At 43.5% G+C, this 19266-nt stretch overlaps 1 protein-coding gene across 1 annotated transcript in view; it reads left to right on the top strand.

Annotated features, from left to right (window-relative positions):
• Positions 1-306: 306 nt before the first annotated feature.
• Positions 307-19266, top strand: part of VWC2L (von Willebrand factor C domain containing 2 like) — a 290516-nt gene continuing 271556 nt past the window's right edge. Inside the window, exons 1-2 of the mRNA XM_069733407.1 lie at positions 307-1907; positions 17266-17720. Coding sequence (XP_069589508.1) covers positions 17331-17720 — 390 coding nt within the window. The 5' untranslated portion in view covers positions 307-1907; positions 17266-17330. The remainder of the gene's footprint in view (positions 1908-17265; positions 17721-19266) is intronic.

Below are 19266 nucleotides of genomic sequence, written 5' to 3'. Positions count from 1 at the left end.
GACGCAGGTGGACTGACCGTGTGTCCACCCATGTCCCTTATGATGGGCACAGAACCATCTGGATATAAGCCTCCTGGATTTATGTGACGCTGTATGTTTTGGACACGTTCTTCAGTCTGTGTTCACATGTTGGCATACATCATCATATGTGTCCTGCCACTGAGTGTCAGAAATGATGTCTGTATGAAATCCATCATCCCCAGACCTCCTGTACAGGAGCAGAATGACAAGTTGTCAGATAACACAGTTTGACCAGCAGGTGGCGCAGGTGCTATTCGTGATTAACAGCAAGTAAAAGCTCGGGCAGAAAAGCTCGGTGGTCTGGGCACAGGGGGAGGGAGAGGCAACAGGGGGTTAACACGAAGTTGTGTGTAGTCTGCAGCGCAGGCTCAGACTCCTCTGCTGCTATACATCTGCTGTGGAGTCACTGGCTGCGGCCAGGAGCAGAAGTCTGTGCGATTCCTGCCACAGTGCACTCAGCTATGGATCTCCTCAACTCTGTTCTCTGCCCTCTCCTGCCCTGAGCTCAGGCGGATGGTGGTGGAGATGCCAGCTGGGCACTGAGCGCACACTCACCCGGCTCCTGCTCTCCCTGTAGCAGTGCTGCATTGTCGGCCATGATGCCGGTAATTCTCTGCTCCTCCTGATCAGCTGTGGCAGGGAGTGAGTGCATCACGTGCACTTAATTTTAAGGACCTCTGCGACCCCCTCCTGTCGGGACAACCCATTTACTACCCAGGAGGGGAGAGAGGAGACAGACGCCACCAAGTCAGGACTACATGCTGCTCAGGTCATCGGCTGCGGCTACAGGATTAACAGAAGAAAGTTGTGCTTGTGTCTTCATGCCTGCTCTGCATGCTCTACAGTTGTGTCTGTCGGCGGCTACTGAAGCAACACATTGCATGGGGCTGCAGCTATGGGCAGGAGCCGGGGGGAAGCTGCTGCTGTTTGTGCTGGTGAAGTCCTAATGCACATAGGCAGACCACCTCCTGAGCTGTGAGTGACTGAGGGAAACCCATCCAGGGGGACGTATCCCAACCAGGGGGACTTATCCCATCCAGGGGGACATCTCCTAACAAGGAGGACATATCCCATCCAGGAGGACATATCCCATCCAGGAGGACGTATCCCATCCAGGAGGACATATCCCATCCAGGAGGACGTATCCCATCCAGGAGGACGTATCCCAACCAGGAGGACGTATCCCAACCAGGAGGACTTATCCCATCCAGGAGGACATATCCCATCCAGGAGGACATCTAACCAGGAGGACATATCCCATCCAGGGGGACATCTCCTAACCAGGAGGACATATCCCATCCAGGAGGACGTATCCCATCCAGGGGGACATCTCCTAACCAGGGGGACATATCCCAACCAGGAGGACATATCTCATCTAGGGGGACATCTCCTAACCAGGAGGACTTATCCCATCCAAGAGGACATATCCCAACCAGGGGGACATATCACATCCAGGAGGATATAGCACATCCAGGAGGACATATCCCATCCAGGAGGATATAGCACATCCAGGAGGACATATCCCAACCAGGGGGACATATCCCATCCAGGAGGACATATCCCAACCAGGAGGACATATCCCAAACAGGGGCACATATCCCATCCAGGGGCACATATCCCATCCAGGGTGGGAGGACATCATGAGAGCTCTGCTCACCTTTGGATATGTATCTGTGCATTTCTGCGTTTGTGGTGCCTGACATTTAGCTGGGAATCTTCTTGACCGTTGTCCACTCTGTACCATGGCAAGAGATCTAGAAGGGCTCTCCTATATTTTCTTCTCCTAAACAATGGGTCCTCTGGCACCAAGGATGGGCTAACCACAGACTCTTAACCTTTTTGGATTTTAAGCTGTCCCGCTAATCCTCATAGGATTAACTCTTCAGGTAAGGAGACTCTTTAGTCATGAATGAGCAAACTATATATTGTATCTGCACTTCTTGTTCCAGTATTTTGATCTGAGACCTTTATCTGCCTTTGTGAGCGATAGATAATCATTGCAAGTGTTCATGTGTAAATATTTACATTTATTTTGTAAATAAAACATATTACAAAGAGTCCATTATGAAATCTCCTCTGGATATGCCACCTATTCCATACAAATTAATGTTTCACTACTGCAGGGACCCTGCAGAAATCAATTAACAAATATAGCCCCCCTATTGTGGAACACCTTGCTGTAAGACCCTGGCTTCTCTGTGTACTGGCTCAGACAGAACTGCAGTGTCAGTGTAAGCTTCCCCTTACTACAGTATGACTGAGCCATGTTGCTACATTTCACACTATACCATGTGTCTTAGTTTCCACAATGCAGTCATTCTTGGTGCAGTCGCATTAAATGAAGCAGACCTAATTCCTGTCACCATTAGATGAAGAAGCTTCGGACTTTAGTATCCCATCTATCTACTCAAGATTCAAGATTCAAAGAAGCTTTATTGGCAGGACCAAATACACATCAGTTTTGCCAAAGCAAGTGTATAGAGGCAATAGGGATAGGGACTGAGGGGATGTTGGGTAGGAGCTGTGGGGGGAGGTGGATGGGGCAGATCCAGGGTGGGGGCTATAGTCCATGGCATAGGGGAGGTGGATGGGGCAGGTCCAGGTTGGGGGCTATAGTCCATGGCATAGGGGAGGTGGATGGGGCAGGTCCAGGTTGGGGGCTATAGTCCATGGCATCATAGTTCTCTTTCTCGCAGTCTATGACATTCGCTCACATACCGCGCTGCTATCTCCACTGCTCTCTCTTCTTCTCCCAGCAAGATATATGTTTTCCCTTCCTCCTTCATGGTGATGAAGTCTGGAAAGAGATGTGAGAGTCTCCTGAAGTGAGTGTCCCTCACTGCTGAGTATTTGGAGCAGTGTAGCAGGAAGTGGGTTTCGTCCTCTATGGCCTCCTGGTCACAGTGTTGGCACAGTCTTTCCTCCCTGGGCTTGTAGCTCTGCCTGTGTCGGCCACATTCGATGGCCAGACTGTGGGCACTGAGTCTATATCGGCTCAGGATCTGGCGGTCTCTGGGGTCCGGGAGTTTCTCCAGATATGGGGCCAGTCTGTAGTCTCTCTGTAGGCTCCGGTACATGGTCAGTTTCTGTGAGCTGATGATACTCTAGTCATATAATGGAGGTTGGTGTATTGATGCAGCGTCCTGGGGACTGTATGGTTAATAGGATAGAGTCTTGCACTTTTTTTATTTTTTCATTTGAACTTTTCATAAAAACCTACCGTATTTGTGTTTCTAAAGAAAAACCCTATATGGTTATGCATTACAGCTGCACCTATGGATGATATACTGATATACACAGGTGTTTATATCCATGGAAAGGCAAAATAGATCATAAATCCCGAGTTTGCCTGGATCATAGTTGTCATAATTAGAATAAGTTCCCTAAGGGAACGTTAATGGTCCTGGTTGTAGCATTAGTCAAGTGTAAACTTACCTAAAGCAAGCATTTATACACATTTGTGAAACTGTAAACTTCTATAGGTACAAAACAGGAAATATAGTCAACTTATAGATTACTAGATCTAAACCTGCCCTATCTGATCCATTTAGGTGGAAAATTACTTTATGAGATATCAGCTGCACCCTATTGGGGTCAAATGTCCAGATATAGATTGTTATTCAGGCATGTAATATGTGAAACCCATAGATTTGTTTTCTAATAATAATAATAATAATAATATAATAGTAGCATAGCTTATAAGAGTAAATACCTTTTATGCAAGTATTTTATTTTTGTATATTTTATTAAAACTAATTTTTGGATGTTTTTTTCTTACCAGCGTCACAGTTGTGTAGCTATTCATCATGCTGGCCTCAACATATAAAAACATATACATATGAAAAGACCATCTCTTTATTTTGGCAATATCCGTCCTACTCTATGTTTGAATCTTGCTGCCTCATTTCTTATGATCGGCTTCATTTTTACAGACACACACCCTTTTATGTTCTAATAATATTATTAGATGTTAAATATATGCATCGACAATTGAACGTTTTTCCATTGTCAGCAGTGTTATAAGGGTGAAGGGCAAAACCTCGAAAGAGGACTGTCAGATTCTTTAACCCAAGTGATTTTCTTTTAGTATGAACAGATTTGATCAACTGGCCTTCGAAGGCTGCCTCCATCCAAAATAAGTCTCACAAGGAACCTCATCAACTGAAAGCCAAAGTCTCTATTATGGAACAGGAATGTGCTCATGATTTATGGTCTAGAGAAGAAGACACTACATTTAAATGGCCAACTTATTGTACTGGCTAATACATAACATCTGGTGGGAGAGATTGCTTAGGTGTGTTTTTTCAGTTGAAGAACATTACAAAATAACTACGTGCCTGGATTTCGGTTTGCAGTATCCATGGAGCTGTATGTAAAAATGTAATTCAACTGTCGAGGCCTTCTAGACGTGACACCAGAACACAACAGTGCTGTTTTTGCTACAGACATTTCGATTCTTGGTGCTTGGCGGCTTTAAAACATCAAACTTGAGATGAGAGAATGCAGAAGAGGGCAAGTTCATAGTATGGCTGCTCCTGATAGGGCACCTTGATTAGTACATAAGACTTTATGTTCTGCAAAAGGCTTCATTGAGAGAACATCTTTTAGTTGGTACCATGGCTGAAAGCATCAACCATTACATAAAGCATCAGGTTGCAGGAACTCTATAGGTTCCCTGTGCAAATTCACATTTTATATTAGGACTAACAATTATTGTAGAGGTGGAAGATTTGTCATAGATGTTCACTAATCAATATAATGTTCACTGATCAATATAATGTTCACTAATCAATATAATGTTCAGAGTTGAAAAAACTGTTTCGAATGGATGTCACAAAATGATGTGTGACCAGACAGTGGGCAGCTCTCCGGCTTTAGTGTTGAATCTGACTCACATAATTGATTAAAATGAATGCGGTTAGAGGAATATTTTTTATTTTTCCATCACTCCTTTTCACTTAGAAGAAACTTTCATAGACCTAAAGCAGCAGATAAATCTACAGTACATACACTTGTATACAAAGGCACACATTCTTGCATTATGTATCACTGCTGACAGTTACAAAACAATGTGTTTGTATCAATATGCTTATGGTAATCATACCAAGAGTTGTAACTACTCATGCCCCACTCCTTGGTTTGTGTCACCCCTACAATCTACGCCTCAACAATGGGAATCTACATGTAATAATAAACATATTATTCTGCATCCTTAAAGATTATTACAGCAGCGCAAGATTCTTCGCAGTGATAGTTGAGCAACTCAACGTAAAACCTCACTATTCAAAAGTGACTTGCTGTCTCCTGTATATATGTCTAGAAATGGGATACTGGGGCTGTTACATGAGGTCTGTGAGTAAAGAATCATTAATGTTTTTTTTTGTTGTTGTTGTTGTTTTTCAACAAACTAAGAAAAAAGCAACTCACCAAAATAATAAAAATGATATAATTTTCATTTTTAAAGGGAGCCTGACAGCTGATATGTGCTGCTCGATCCACAGTTAATATGTGTCAGAAGCTGGCTGCATGATTTCAGCCACATATGTTTGACTCTGAAACGCTGCAGCGCTGTCTCACTACCCTAGAGTGACAGATCTCTCCGTATACACGCAGGCAGGCAGGCAGGGAGAAACCTGGCAGTCACTGTCAGTGGGCGGATAGGAGCCACCAGGGAACCACCTGTCCTACTAGTCTCCTGGGCAGCTCGCTCCCTGGCGGCTAATAAACTTTGTTGTTCTCCGAAACGCTGCAGTGTTTCAAAGTTAAACATATATGGCTGAAATCATGCAGCCGGTGTCTGGTACATACTGCTCAGAGATCGAGCGGCATGTATCAGCTGTCAGGTTCCTTTTAAAACTCTGCAGAACGTTATCATTGTTAAAAGAAAATCCCTAATGACCAACAACTGTCAAATATAGCAAAACACATTGACTTCAATCCCTGTTGGATGTCCATTCACCTTATATTAATAATGCAGTAGTGCTGCTAAATATCACCAATTGCACAAAAATCACATGTAACACATCAGATTTTTTCAGAATTCCTTAATCCAAAGATAGCTTATATTTCCATGATTACATTTTATAAATGAAATCAATTCATAAGGGGTAATTCACCATAGTCACCCCAGTGAGAGATCCAAAAAGTCTGATGTAGACAATCCTTTTATCCTCTTACTCTGAAGAGCAAGTACAGAGTGTAGTGCAGTGGAGTTGGTGCAGTGTGACAGACAGGCAGTGACCACAGGAAAGTTCAAAACAAAGTCTCTTTAATGTCCAACGTACTCACAAACGGAAAACAAATGATATCCTCCAGATCGCAACCGGGAATCAAGACAGTCCATATCCGAGACCACTTGCCGTGGGCGACCTCACCACCGTGCTATGCTTAGGGGTGCCAGTTCTTTTGGCTCCATGTTACCTCACACAGGCTGAGCTTTTCAGAGCCACCTGCTCTGCAAGGTTGCAAACTAAGACTGACACACCCAACCCTTTGCTGCAGGGTTTTTTAAATGAAATCTATGGCCATGGGCCTCTTGTAAGACCCAGCCTGGAGGAAGCGAACTGCCCCACTGCCATCCTGTAGTCCGCTCCAAAAATAAGAGCCCATGCCGGATTTTCTTAAACCTGACTTGGACAAATAGCTTGCCCATGACCAAACTTACTTTTATTTTGCATTGCAATCACAGCTACACCTGTGACTGCAATGCACTTCTGCGGCCTCAATACACTTCTGTGCGCATCCTGGGGGACACATAGAGACTCTCGCATATAACACCTGTTACTGCCTCACATACCCCCCCTTTTCAAACTTGTGGGGTTGAACACTTGTCACCATACAGGGGGCCCGTGACAGGGCATCCACGTTTCCCTGTGACTTCCCCGCCTGATGTTCCACAATGAAAATAATGTTCTGCAGAGAGAGAATCCATCTGGTAACCTGATCATTCCTCTCCTTGGCATTTCTCATCCATACCAAGGGTGAATGTTTTGTCACCAAGCAAAATGGTCAACCAAGTAAATAATAGCGTAATGACTCCAAGGCCCACTTATGGCGAGGCACTCCTCCACTACGCTATAATATAATAGGGTGAGTTTCCTACTTAGGTAGGTGACTGGATGTCCTCTCCATTCACCTCCTGCGACAAGACCGCTCCTAGGCCCACGTTACAGGCATCCGTTTCACGATTAAGGTTTTCCTGAAGCTGGGGCTGATAAGGACCGGCTGTGGCCGACTTCAGGAACTGGAATGTTTCCTCCACTTGAGGATTCCACCAGAACATAACCGACTTCTTACCCTTTAACAGGTCGGTTAGGAGTGCTGATCTCCCAGCAAAATTGGTTATAACCGGGAGGTAGTACCCAATGATGCCGAGGAATGCCCTCACCTGTTTTGTACTTAGCGGCTTGGGCCAGTTTTGGATGGCCTCAATCTTATTAATTTGAGGTTGATAACCCCCCCCCCCCCCCCCGGCCGATCCTAAGTATGTATCCTAAGTACCGGGCTTCCGTGAGACCTATTGCACATTTTTTTGGGTTCGCTGTTAACCCCGCAATTCTGAGAGAATCCAGCACTGCTTGTACCTGGATCAGGTGGGTATTCCAGTCACCACCAAAGATGACTATGTCGTCTAAATATGCTGATGCGTATTTCCGATGAGGCTCTAACACAATGTCCATCAGCCTCTGGAATGTAGCCAGAGCCCCATGTAATCCAAAAGGCAAGGTGATATAGTGATAGAGTCCCTCTGGCATGATTAAGGCAGTCTTTTCTTTCACCAATTCTGTCAATGGGACCTGCCAATAACCTTTGGTGAGATCGAGTGTGGTGAAGTATTGGGCCTCCCCCAGTTTCTCACTCAATCAGCTCGTCCACCTGGGACATGGGATAGAGGTCAAATTTTAAAACCTCATTTAATTATCTGAAATCATTACAAATGCATAATGACCCATCTGGCTTTGGAATTAGCCCACTCCCTCCGGGATTCCTCGATGACTCCCAACTGAAGCATTTGCTTCACTTCGGCCGTGATGGCTTGCCTCCGGGCTTTTGGAACTTGGTACGGTTTCATCTGAACCCCTACCTGGGGCTCAGTGACAATGTCATGCTGGATCACCGAGGTCTGCCCTGGCAGCTCTGGGAATACATTCTTATTCTATTGCACCAGAACCCGTGGCTCCCATCACTGCTGTTTGGTGAGAGCGTCATTTATTTTAAAATGACCACCAGCTTCTTACTTGGCCGGTGCCATAGGGTTCCCCGTTGGTACAACCGGAGTCACCTCCATGACGAAACATTCCTGGTCCTTTCAGGCTTTTAGTAGGTTTACTTGGAACAGTTGTTTGGGTTTCCTCTTTCTGGGCTGGTACACTATGTAATTTACTTCTCCCACCTTCCCCCGTATCTCATATGGCCCTTGCCACTTGACCATGAGTTTACTCTCTGTGGTGGGCACTAGTACCAACACCTGGTCCCCTTCTTTAAAGGACATGACCGTGGCTCTTTTATTATATGTGCGGCTCTGCGTGGCCAGGCCATCCATCAGATGCTCCTTCTCTATGGGCCTGAGTGCCACAATCCGGTCCTGCATGCTTGCCACATGTTCGATCACATTCTGATGCAGAGTTGGCTCCTGTTCCCACACCTCCTTAGCTACGTCGAGCAGCCCCCTCGGATGTCTGCCATACGATAGCTCAAAAAGAGAAATATGTGGACGCCTGTGGTACCTCGCGATTAGCGAACATTAGATAGGGCAATAACATGTCCCAATCTCTCCGTCCTTGGAGACTACTTTTTTAAGCATGAAATTAAGGGTCTCATTAAATATCTGTTTAACAAAAACTGACATACTGGATATACATTGAGAATATATGGTCCTAAAAATACGGGACCAGAAAATGAGAGCGCAACCGCGACTCCACAAAATATACAAAACCTACAAGCGAACAGGAGTATACTCTCATATATAAATGTAAGTAGAATGAAGCCCTGAGTCTAAAAATAATTATATCAAAAAGTGAAATTTTATTAAACAAGGCTCATTGTAAATACAGAAATGGCTAAAAGCCTAAATGCACAAAAACATGATGAGAAAACAGGGAAAAACCACATAAAAAACAACAGCTGCCTAAGGAGGTACACCCCTAAATGTTGGTGCTACGAGTGGGCATAGAAGGAATATATAGGGCATCCTACCATTAAAGGACAATTGCAAAGGGAGCCCATATATGCTAATATTACAGCCCCTACGCCCAGTGTAATCTCACTTGTGCAGCCCAGCATAACCGTAACTTACCCATGTGGGAAGAAGGAACCTAAAAAGGCAGCAGGAAGGGCCCCAACGCGCGTTTCGCGAAGTTGGCTTCCTCAGGGGACCATCATATATTTCTCATTAAATATCTCTACTAACCCGTCGGTTTGTAGTTCATACACCGACGTGCGTAGCTGTTTGATACAGAGCAGCTTACATAGCTCCTTGGTCACCGTAGTCATAAAATGAGTCCCCTGATCTGTGAGGATCTCTTTTGGTAGCCCAAGGTGACAAAACATGGCAAATAGCTTGCAGGATAGTTAGTTTTGCTGAGGTGTGGCGGAGAGGTATCACCTCTGGGTACCGCGTGGCATAGTCCACTATGACCAAAATATGTTGATGGCCATGGGCAGATTTCACTATAGGCCCCACCAGATCCATTGCTATCTGCTCAAATGGTACCTCTATAATGGGTAGATGCACCAATGGATTCCAGAAATGAGCAGTGGGTGTGGCAAGTTGGAACTTCGGACAGGACTCACAATTCCTCACAATACCTCTGGACTTCAGCATAAATCCCAGGCCAAAAAAGACGATGTAGAAAGTGATTCTGCATCTTTTTGGCCCCCAAGTGCCCTCCCAGCATGTGGGTGTGAGCCATTTTGAGAACCGCCCGACGGTAGGATTGGGGCACTACCAGTTGTTCCACCACTTTATCCCAGATTTTATTCACCCTCTATAGCATAGCAAATCCTGGTGGATAGCCATGCTGGGAAAAAATGCCTCGGCACCCGGTTGCTGAGCAACTCCATTTATTTCCATCACCCTTTCTCGTGCCCGGGCCAGAGTGCGATCCTGGAGTTGAGCTGTCCTGAACTTGCAAGGGGACACTTCCAGCTCGGGAATCAGTGGGGTCTCCTCGACCTCTCCTGCTAATACTTCTAGGGGAAACCAATCGGGGTTACACTCTGTCCCTAGGTTGGCGACCCCTACCGCAGGTATCCCAGACTCTGGATCTTCGGGTTCCGCTTCCGGAATAACATTTACCTTGGGAGCGTTAACCCTGGTCTCCCACAGGGACCCGAATAGGGGCAAGTCTCTTCCCAACATAGTCCCATGTAGCAGGGTCTTCACCACTCCCACCACATTTTTTTTCCACACAGTGTGGAAAAAGTAACCTCCATGGTCTGGTACTCTCAGCTGACTGGGTTTTGTACCGGGCCTCTGAACGGAACGTGGATGCGGGTGTGGACGTATCTCGCAGAGCCACAATCTGCTGCATCGACAGGTTGTCTGCTGCTGTTGCTGATACTCCTGCTGCCGTTGCTCTCGTTGCTGCCGCTGAAACTGCAGCTGCTGCTCCTGTTGATGCACTGAAACTGCAGCTGCTGCGTGAGGGCCAACTGCTTGAGTATCTCCTCCGTCTTTCCAGCAGGTTTGGGCTGTAGCATGGCAGGCTTAATTATTGACATGCAGGGGGCTTTGAGTATGCCTCAGTTCACGATGCCTACATTCTCCACCATATGTAGTGCAGCGGGGTTGGTGCAGTGTGACAGACAGGCAGTGACCACAGGAATGTTCAAAACAAAGTCTCCTTAAAGTCCAATATACTCACAAATGGAAAACAAATGGTATTCTCCGGATTGCAGCCGGGAATCAAGATGGTCAGTATCCGAGTCCGGTTGCCATGGGCGACTGCATTGCCGTGCTACGCTGAGGGATGCCAGGCCTTTTGGCTCCATTTGGCTCCGTGTTACCTCACCCAGGCTGAGTTTTTCAGAGCCATCTGCTCTGCAAGTTTGCAAACCAAGACTGACACACCCAACCCCTTGCTGCAGGTTATTTTTAAATGAAATCTGTGGCCATGGGCCACTTCTAAGACCCGGCCTGGAGGAAGCAGATAGCATCACTACCATCCTGTAGTCCGCTCAAAAATAAAAGCCCATTCCGGGTTTTCTTAAATCTGCCTTGGACAAATAGCTTGCCCAAGACCAAACTTACTTTTATTTTGCACTGCAATCACAGCCATGCCTTTGCAAAACACTCCAAAGGCCTCAATACGCTTCTGTGTGCATCCTGGAGGACACATAGCGACCCTCGCATATAACACCTGTCACTGCCTTACATGAGGCAGAGATGCTGCTTGACCGAAGGTCTGCACCTGTGGTGACATTTCGGGGGTCCTTCCCCTTTCTCAAGCATTCAAGTGCATAAGCCTTTACAGTTCTGCATATCACAAATTTCTGTACCTGGATGAAATAAGTTATATTTTTTCTTCATTTTTATTGATACATTTAGTGTTTTCAAGAAAATGGCACCGGAGATTGCGGTATGCGCACGCGTAGACTCCAGCACCATTTTAATTAAGTAATGTACTACAACATCAACATAGCAGTTCGCACACGTCGGCCATAGGAATAAGGTGATGGTTGGCGCGTGTGCACTGCTATGTTGTCGTTGAAGTACATTACTTCATTAAAATGATGTCGGAGTCAACGTGTGAGTATCCTGTGATATTCGACTCAATTGTTGTTGAAGACACCATGTCTGAGAATCTGCAGATACAGTGTCTTCAATAAAATGGCTCCATGTGGTATGCACTGGTGCTGACTGCAATGCTACACTGTGCAGTCAACAAAGCAGTACGTACACATCGGGCATAGGAATAATGTCGACTGCCAGCGTGTGCACACTGCTATGTTGACATTGTAGTGCAATTCTTCAGTGAAATGGTGCCGGAGTCAACATGTGCGCATCCCGCGTTATTCTGCGCCATTTTTGTTGAAGACATTGTGTCTGCAAATTTGCATACATGGTGTCTTCAATAAAATGGTGTTGCAGTGCAGTATGTGCATGCGCAGACCCCAATGCTGTGCGTATGCGCTGACTGCAGCACCACGATGCACAGGAGCCACCCATCCCGGCTTCAGACAGATGGACGCATCCACCGCTGTGTATAAGATGTAATTATAATATGTGTATATCTCAACTGATGGAACTCTAATTGAAAGCCAGACAAGAATGGGAAGAAGTGTCTGATGGGCGGCTACCCTCTGTCTTTTCCCCTTTCTTGTCCCGATTAACAGTCCTCTCCTTACATACAAATAGGGAGAAACCTGTCAATCAAGCTGAACCTATACCTGACACCTTGTAAGGGGGAGGAGGGTCCCATGCACCACTAGTGAACTGCCATGCATACTCCATTCAGCTTTCCACCAAAACAATGCAATATATGTAGTCTAGTGATCCACGGGCATCAGAGGTTTGTAAGAATAAATGTACGGTAACTTTTATTTCATCAATTAAAAAGAAAATTTGTGTTTTTTAAAATATATGAAATAATGTTTTTCTTTCTAAAAACAATGTCTGATTCCTTGGTTCTCTTGACTAAAAATCAAGGGGAGTCTGGTATAGAAAGGCAGTGTCCCATGGACATATCTTCCTGTACCTGTCTCTTTGCAATTTATAATAAAAAACGCTTCCTTTTAGACCCCAGTCAGGGAAAAAAACATTACCATTTAGACCCCAGTCAGGGGAAAAAAACATTACCTCTTAGACTTCAGTCAGAGGACAAAATGTTACCTCTTAGACCCCAGTCAGAGGAAAAAATTTTACCGCTTAGATCCCTGACAGAGGAAAAAACTTTACCTCTAAGACCCCAGTCAGGAAAAAACGTTACCTCTTAGACCCCAATCAGAGGAAAAAACGTTACCTCTTAGATCCCTGTCGGAGGAAAAACCTTTACCTCTTAGACCCCAGTCCGGGGGAAAACCTTACCTCTTAGTCCCCAGTCAAGGGAAAAACGTTACCTCTTAGACCCTAGTCAGAGGAAAAAACGTTACCTCTTAGACCCCAGTCAGGAAAAAAAAACATTACCTCTTAGACCCCAGTCAGGGGAAAAAAACGTTACCTCTTAGTCCCCAGTCAGGGGAAAAACGTTACCTCTTAGACCCCAGTCAGAGGAAAAAATGTTACCTCTTAGACCCCAGTCAGGGGAAAAAAAATGTTACCTCTTAGACCCCAGTCAGGGGAAAAAAACATTACCTCTTAGACCCCAGTCAGGGGAAAAACGTTACCTCTTAGACCCCAGTCAGAGAAGAAAATGTTACCTCTTAGACCTCAATCAGAGGAAAAAACATTACCTCTTAGATCCCTGTCAGAGGAAAAACCGTTACCTCTTAGACCCCAGTCAGGGGAAAAATGTTACCTCTTAGACCCCAGTCAGGGGAAAAAAACATTACCTCTTAGACCCCAGTCAGGGGAAAAACGTTACCTCTTAGACCCCAGTCAGAGAAGAAAATGTTACCTCTTAGACCTCAATCAGAGGAAAAAACATTACCTCTTAGATCCCTGTCAGAGGAAAAACCGTTACCTCTTAGTCCCCAGTCAGGGGAAAAACGTTACCTCTTAGACCCCAGTCAGAGGAAATAACGTTACCTCTTAGACCCCAGTTGGGAAAAACTTTACCTTTTAGACCCCAGTCAGAGGAAAAAACATTACCTTTTAGACCCCAGTCAAGGGAAAAAACGTTACCTCTTAGACTCCTGTCAGAGGAAAAAATTACCTCTTAGACCCCAATCAGAGGAAAAAACGTTACCTCTTAGATCCGTCAGAGGAAAAAATGTTACCTCTTAGAGCCCAGTCAAGGGAAAAAGACATTACCTCTTTGACTCCTGTCAGGGGAAAAAATTACCTCTTAGACCCCAGTCAGAGGAAAAAACGTTCTCTTAGATCCGTCAGAGGAAAAAATGTTACCTCTTAGACCTCAGTCAAGGGAAAAAATATTACCTCTTAGACTCCTGTCAGAGGAAAAAATTACCTCTTAGACCCCAGTCAGAGGAAAAAACGTTACCTCTTAGATCCGTCAGAGGAAAAAATGTTACCTCTTAGAGCCCAGTAAAAGACTTCTCATACTGCCAAATCCGTTCTCATGCTCTGATGACGGACAATACCCCAAAACACTTTCTATTCTGGTTTTGTTTTTTATTCTAAGTCATATGGAAAGTCTCATTAATTGGTCCATATTGACTGTTAGGATCGCTACTTCCTATCGGTGGCGCTAGAGTTCAAGTCCTCTTCCTCTCTGAAGAGACAATTTGCAGAATAAAACAAAGCTTACAGCAATCAGGCAGCCAGTTGGTATCTCATGCTGCCCACGGTTATGGTATTAGTGCCTGTGCTGTATTATTTCTTGCTATAAATAATTCCATAAGATGAAACATTATATTCGGATGGCCCTGTGATTCTCCTTAGTTATTGAAGAAGACTGGTAATTTATGCAGTTTTTCATCATATTCATAATTAATAAGCGGTGATTAAATGAGTTAGCCATGTATAACTATATGCTGAATTTAATGTGTTGAATAATGTGCGCAGGGTCTAGTGTTTGGTAAAAGGATGAGTGGAACATTTTACAGAGATACAAATCGTAATGGAGTACAAGACAATGTCACTGCAAGGTTTATAGACAAGTAAAGCCTCTATAATAAAGGCGGCCAAGGTTTAGAACATTTTATGAATATTATTCAGGTAGTTTGACATACGCTTCCTGTATGATCATTCATTGGTGCACAATAAAATACCCCATGGTCATTACACAGATGAGCCCAGTAAAGGTTTCTACAGAAACTCCTGGGAATAATGACTGATGATCATTGATCAGACATGAAATACAGAACACCAGTAAAGTCAATGTATTTCATTTACCTTTTATTGGTTGTCAAGTTCGAAATCTTAGATTACCAGAACTATACACATTTATAGTTACAATAAAATACCTTTTCTCAGAATGTGCGAAATATTTAACCCCAAGATTTAAAAAGGTTGCCCACCGGGACTAAAATATGGTTCCATTGTGGTTGAAATGTTATATAATTACACACACTGGGTTTCCCCATCTTCAAGATCCTAGCCCAATAATAATAATAGCAAATACCTCCAATTAGAAATGTAGCATAGTTCTTCTGATTCACTAGGTCACTTATCCCATGTGCAGGGCATTGCGGTAGCTTAGGTCTCCATGGTTATGACCTCTCATATAGTGACAGTGAGTTAGCAGTCAGTTAGTTAGCTGTTAATGGTTGTAACCATGGAAACCTAAGCTACCACAATGCATTGCACATGTGTTAAGCAACATGGGCGAATCAGAAGAACTATACTACATTTCTAATTGAAGGTATTTGCTAATATTATTAATTGCACCTGCTTCATACAGTATTGGCATAGGATCTTGGACATGAGAGAACTTTTCAGATCTGCTCCTATGTCTTGGTTTCAGTTTTATCCTTGCCATCATGGCTGTTCCACTTGGGTTGTGGGAGGTGACAGCTTCCCATGTTGATATGTGACTAGTAGTGTGTTTGACTGACTCATATCAAGAGCTAAACCAGCCCCCTTCTCTGTCATGACTGAATCACAGAGAGAAGGAGAGAGACAAGTGTAATATCGTTCTGTGCAAGTAGGGGGCGAGGGTGATGCTCAACTGGTTGGGTTGTGTACGTCCCAACACCAATAAGTGCCCAGAGTATAACAAGCCGCTGCAGTCACGTCTCCGGATAGAAGAGACTTCTTCTGCATGTAAAGCTGAGGGTAGTTGAGAGGTTGACCTTTAACTAGTTAGTTCCACTCTTGTCGTTGCGTTCAAGTAGTCTTTACTACGCGTTTCAGGTCCGTAGTGTCTCAAACAAGACTACATACACATGACGGAATCACAGACCAAGAGGCTCGCTTAGATCAGCCATTCTTAAAAGTCTAAATTAATAACATTTTATATTATTTATTCTGTCCTGTAAAATCCGTCCCCCCCAAAAAAAAATGCCAGAATTGTTGCTTTTCTGTTACATGCCGCCTAAGAAGCGTTTATAAAAATTGACCAATGAGTCTCACATACCCCATAATAAGAACTACACTTCACTTTACAAAAACAAGTCCCTTGATGAATAAAAAAAAATTGGGATTTTGTTTTTATTAGTTTAAGTAGTAATATATAGAAAAAAATATTTTAAAAATCTGTAAAAAAAAAAAAAAACACCACAACCCTGCTCGCCCACAGAATAATGTTAAATGACATTTTTCGCGTTCAGTGAACAAAAACCCCAAGCATCGATGTAAAAAGTTTTTTATTTCCCTACAAAAAGATTTTCATTTATTTTTGGTTAAGTACATTATCCGATAAATTAAAACAAAAGCATTCAATGCTATAACAATTCTGCAAAAATAAACCCAAATTGCTATGACGAAGGAAAAAAATATGGCGTTTTGAAGACAACAAAAAAATTCAAGTTAATTAAAGTTCACATTTCAGATACAATAAATCTCGGAAACATTTTTTTTTTAGCACATATTCATTATATCATTTACAATTGGCATCGTGTTAATATGATTAGTAAGACTAGAATTGACATTGTTTGACACACGAACACTATCCCTTCTTTAATAATAGAAGCTACAATGCTCATCTGATTAACGTGGGTGTGGTTCTCGAAGACAGGTCGATCAGTTGCTACAATCAATGGCGCTTCCCTCTAGCTATAAATATTCCCTGCAGTGGCCACTGCAGGACAGATGTGGTATTGCAAGCTGACCATGCAAGGCATGAATAGACTGGGTCTGAACCTGCTCACACCTAGAAGCTCTGCATTTGGGAACTCCTAAAAATGATCATCCGTACACAGATTTACAGAGGTTGTTTGTCTGTTATGATGCACTGTAAAGCCTTGTATTGGCTTCCTGTGGTTTTCCAGCTGTTGCGTCAAATTCTACCCTATTTTTCCAGCTGGTAGTTGACAGATAATGGCGTCATGGGGTTTATAGCACAAGAGCAGCTGACGTTCCACATGGAGACATTTTTTTTTCCTATAGCCTTACATTGTGTGGAGCCTAACAAAATATTTAATTCGAGATCTTGTGAACACTAGATGTCATAATTGGCTAAAATGTAACTAAAAACGTGAGAAAAATCTGACTTTTTACCTGTTGCTCTGTTTGCGTTGCAGACCTCATGGCAACAACTTGATTCTGTTCCTAGTGGAGTGACACATCATAAGCCTGACATTGGGGAATGGCTCTACACATCTCTGCAGTCTCCATGATTTTCTTTGCAATCATGGCTTCAGCATCGTCAGCTTCAATCAACCAAGAAGATTACCCTGCCGATGAAGGAGAACAGGCTTCCAGTAATGACAACTTAATATTTGACGACTACAGGGGTAAAGGCTGCGTGGACGACAGTGGGTTTGTGTATAAACTAGGAGAGAGATTTTTCCCGGGTCACTCGAACTGTCCTTGCGTATGTACAGAGGACGGACCGGTTTGTGATCAGCCGGAATGTCCTAAAATTCACCCGAAATGCACCAAAGTGGAACATAATGGATGTTGTCCAGAGTGTAAGGAGGTAAAAAACTTTTGTGAATATCATGGAAAGACTTACAAAATCCTGGAGGAGTTTAAGGTAAGAAATTACGTTTGGTATGTTGTAACCGTTTGTGGCACACAGTCCTAAATCGGCACACGGCAACATTGCAATATAATGATAAAATAGATTGTGATCCCTATGGGCACAGGGACAAAATGATTGCGCTTACATTCTATATACAGTGGATTTAAATATGTTTGTAATGCCAGGATTTTGTCCAGTAAAAAAATCTTGCCAAGAAGAATAATTTCAGAATTGTTTCTACCTTTGCTGTCTCCCATAATCTATACAATTTAATTGAAAAATAAACAAATCTAAAATAATTTGGTTGCGTAGATATCTAATATTGGCAATCTTTGTCCACTCTTCTTTGCTGTAGCGCACCAAATCTGGCAGATTGTGAGGCCATCTCCTTTGTAGGGTGTCCTCTTCAAGTCAACCCAGAGATTTTCAATTGGATCCAGGTCTGTGTTCCAAAACTTTGATCTTTTTCTGATAAAGCCATTCTTTTGCTCTGGGGGCATGTTTAGGGTCATTGTCATGCTGAAAGGTGAAATTCTTCTTCATCTTCAGTTTTTTAGCAGAGGCCTGAAAGCTTTGTTGTAAAATTGGCCAATATTTAGAACTGTTCATAATTCCAGTCTCCTTGACTATAAGCCATTAAACAGACCCAAAGCGTAATAATGCCTCCACCATGCTTAACTGTAGGTATGGTGTTGTAGGTATGGTGTTCTTATGGTGATGAGCAGTGTTGACTTTGCAACAAAAATGCCTTTTGGAATTATGGCCAAAAAGTTTAACTTTGGTCCAATCAGACCATAACAGGTTATGCTTATGGCACACTTGATTTTATGTTTTGGCAAAACATAGCCGGGCTTGGATGTTTTCTTTGTCAGTAAAGGCTTCCATCTTGCCACCCTGCCCCACAGACTAGACATATGATTAAATTAGGAGACTGTTGTTGCATGCAATACACAACTTGTACGTGCAAGCTAATTCTGAACACAACCACATTCAAATCAGAGAGAGTTCACATTCATGTGACCAATTATTTTAATTTTGGCATTTTTATTTCCCCCTTCAAATTGATTTGTACAGATTATGGGTGAAATTAAAATCTTAGCAAGAAGAATCAATTCTGATTTTTTTCCACTTTTATTACATGACAAAAACATAGCATTTTAATGGGGGAGGGGTGTAGACTTTTTACGTGCATTGAACAATGCTATGGATGATGTTGGTGCTTTACAAATAATGGATACTTAAAGGTGTTGTGTGTGTATGTGCAAAATAAAACTTTGTCCGTCTAACTTGATATGTAAAAAAATAATAAAATCAGTGATATTCACCTACTGGCACCCACTTGCTCCGTGTTAGCAAGGAGACAGGAAGCTGTGATATCACTGTTCCACAAGCTGCCCAGCTGCTGTGGCCTGTGGTTACCTGGCTGCAGTGCTCAGGTCACTTTGAGAGGCATGTCATCATAAAACATCTGATGAAGTGCTGCTGAAGTCACATGACCACTGCAGGCAATCACAGACCTCAGCAGTCATTCTGCAGCTGGCGTTTTTTTTTTTACATC

The sequence above is a fragment of the Ranitomeya imitator genome, chromosome 7, assembly GCF_032444005.1.
Source record: "Ranitomeya imitator isolate aRanImi1 chromosome 7, aRanImi1.pri, whole genome shotgun sequence".
Taxonomy (NCBI): Eukaryota; Metazoa; Chordata; class Amphibia; order Anura; family Dendrobatidae; genus Ranitomeya; species Ranitomeya imitator.
Note: the sequence above shows the minus strand (reverse complement) of the source record. Positions and strands in the feature narration are given on the sequence as shown.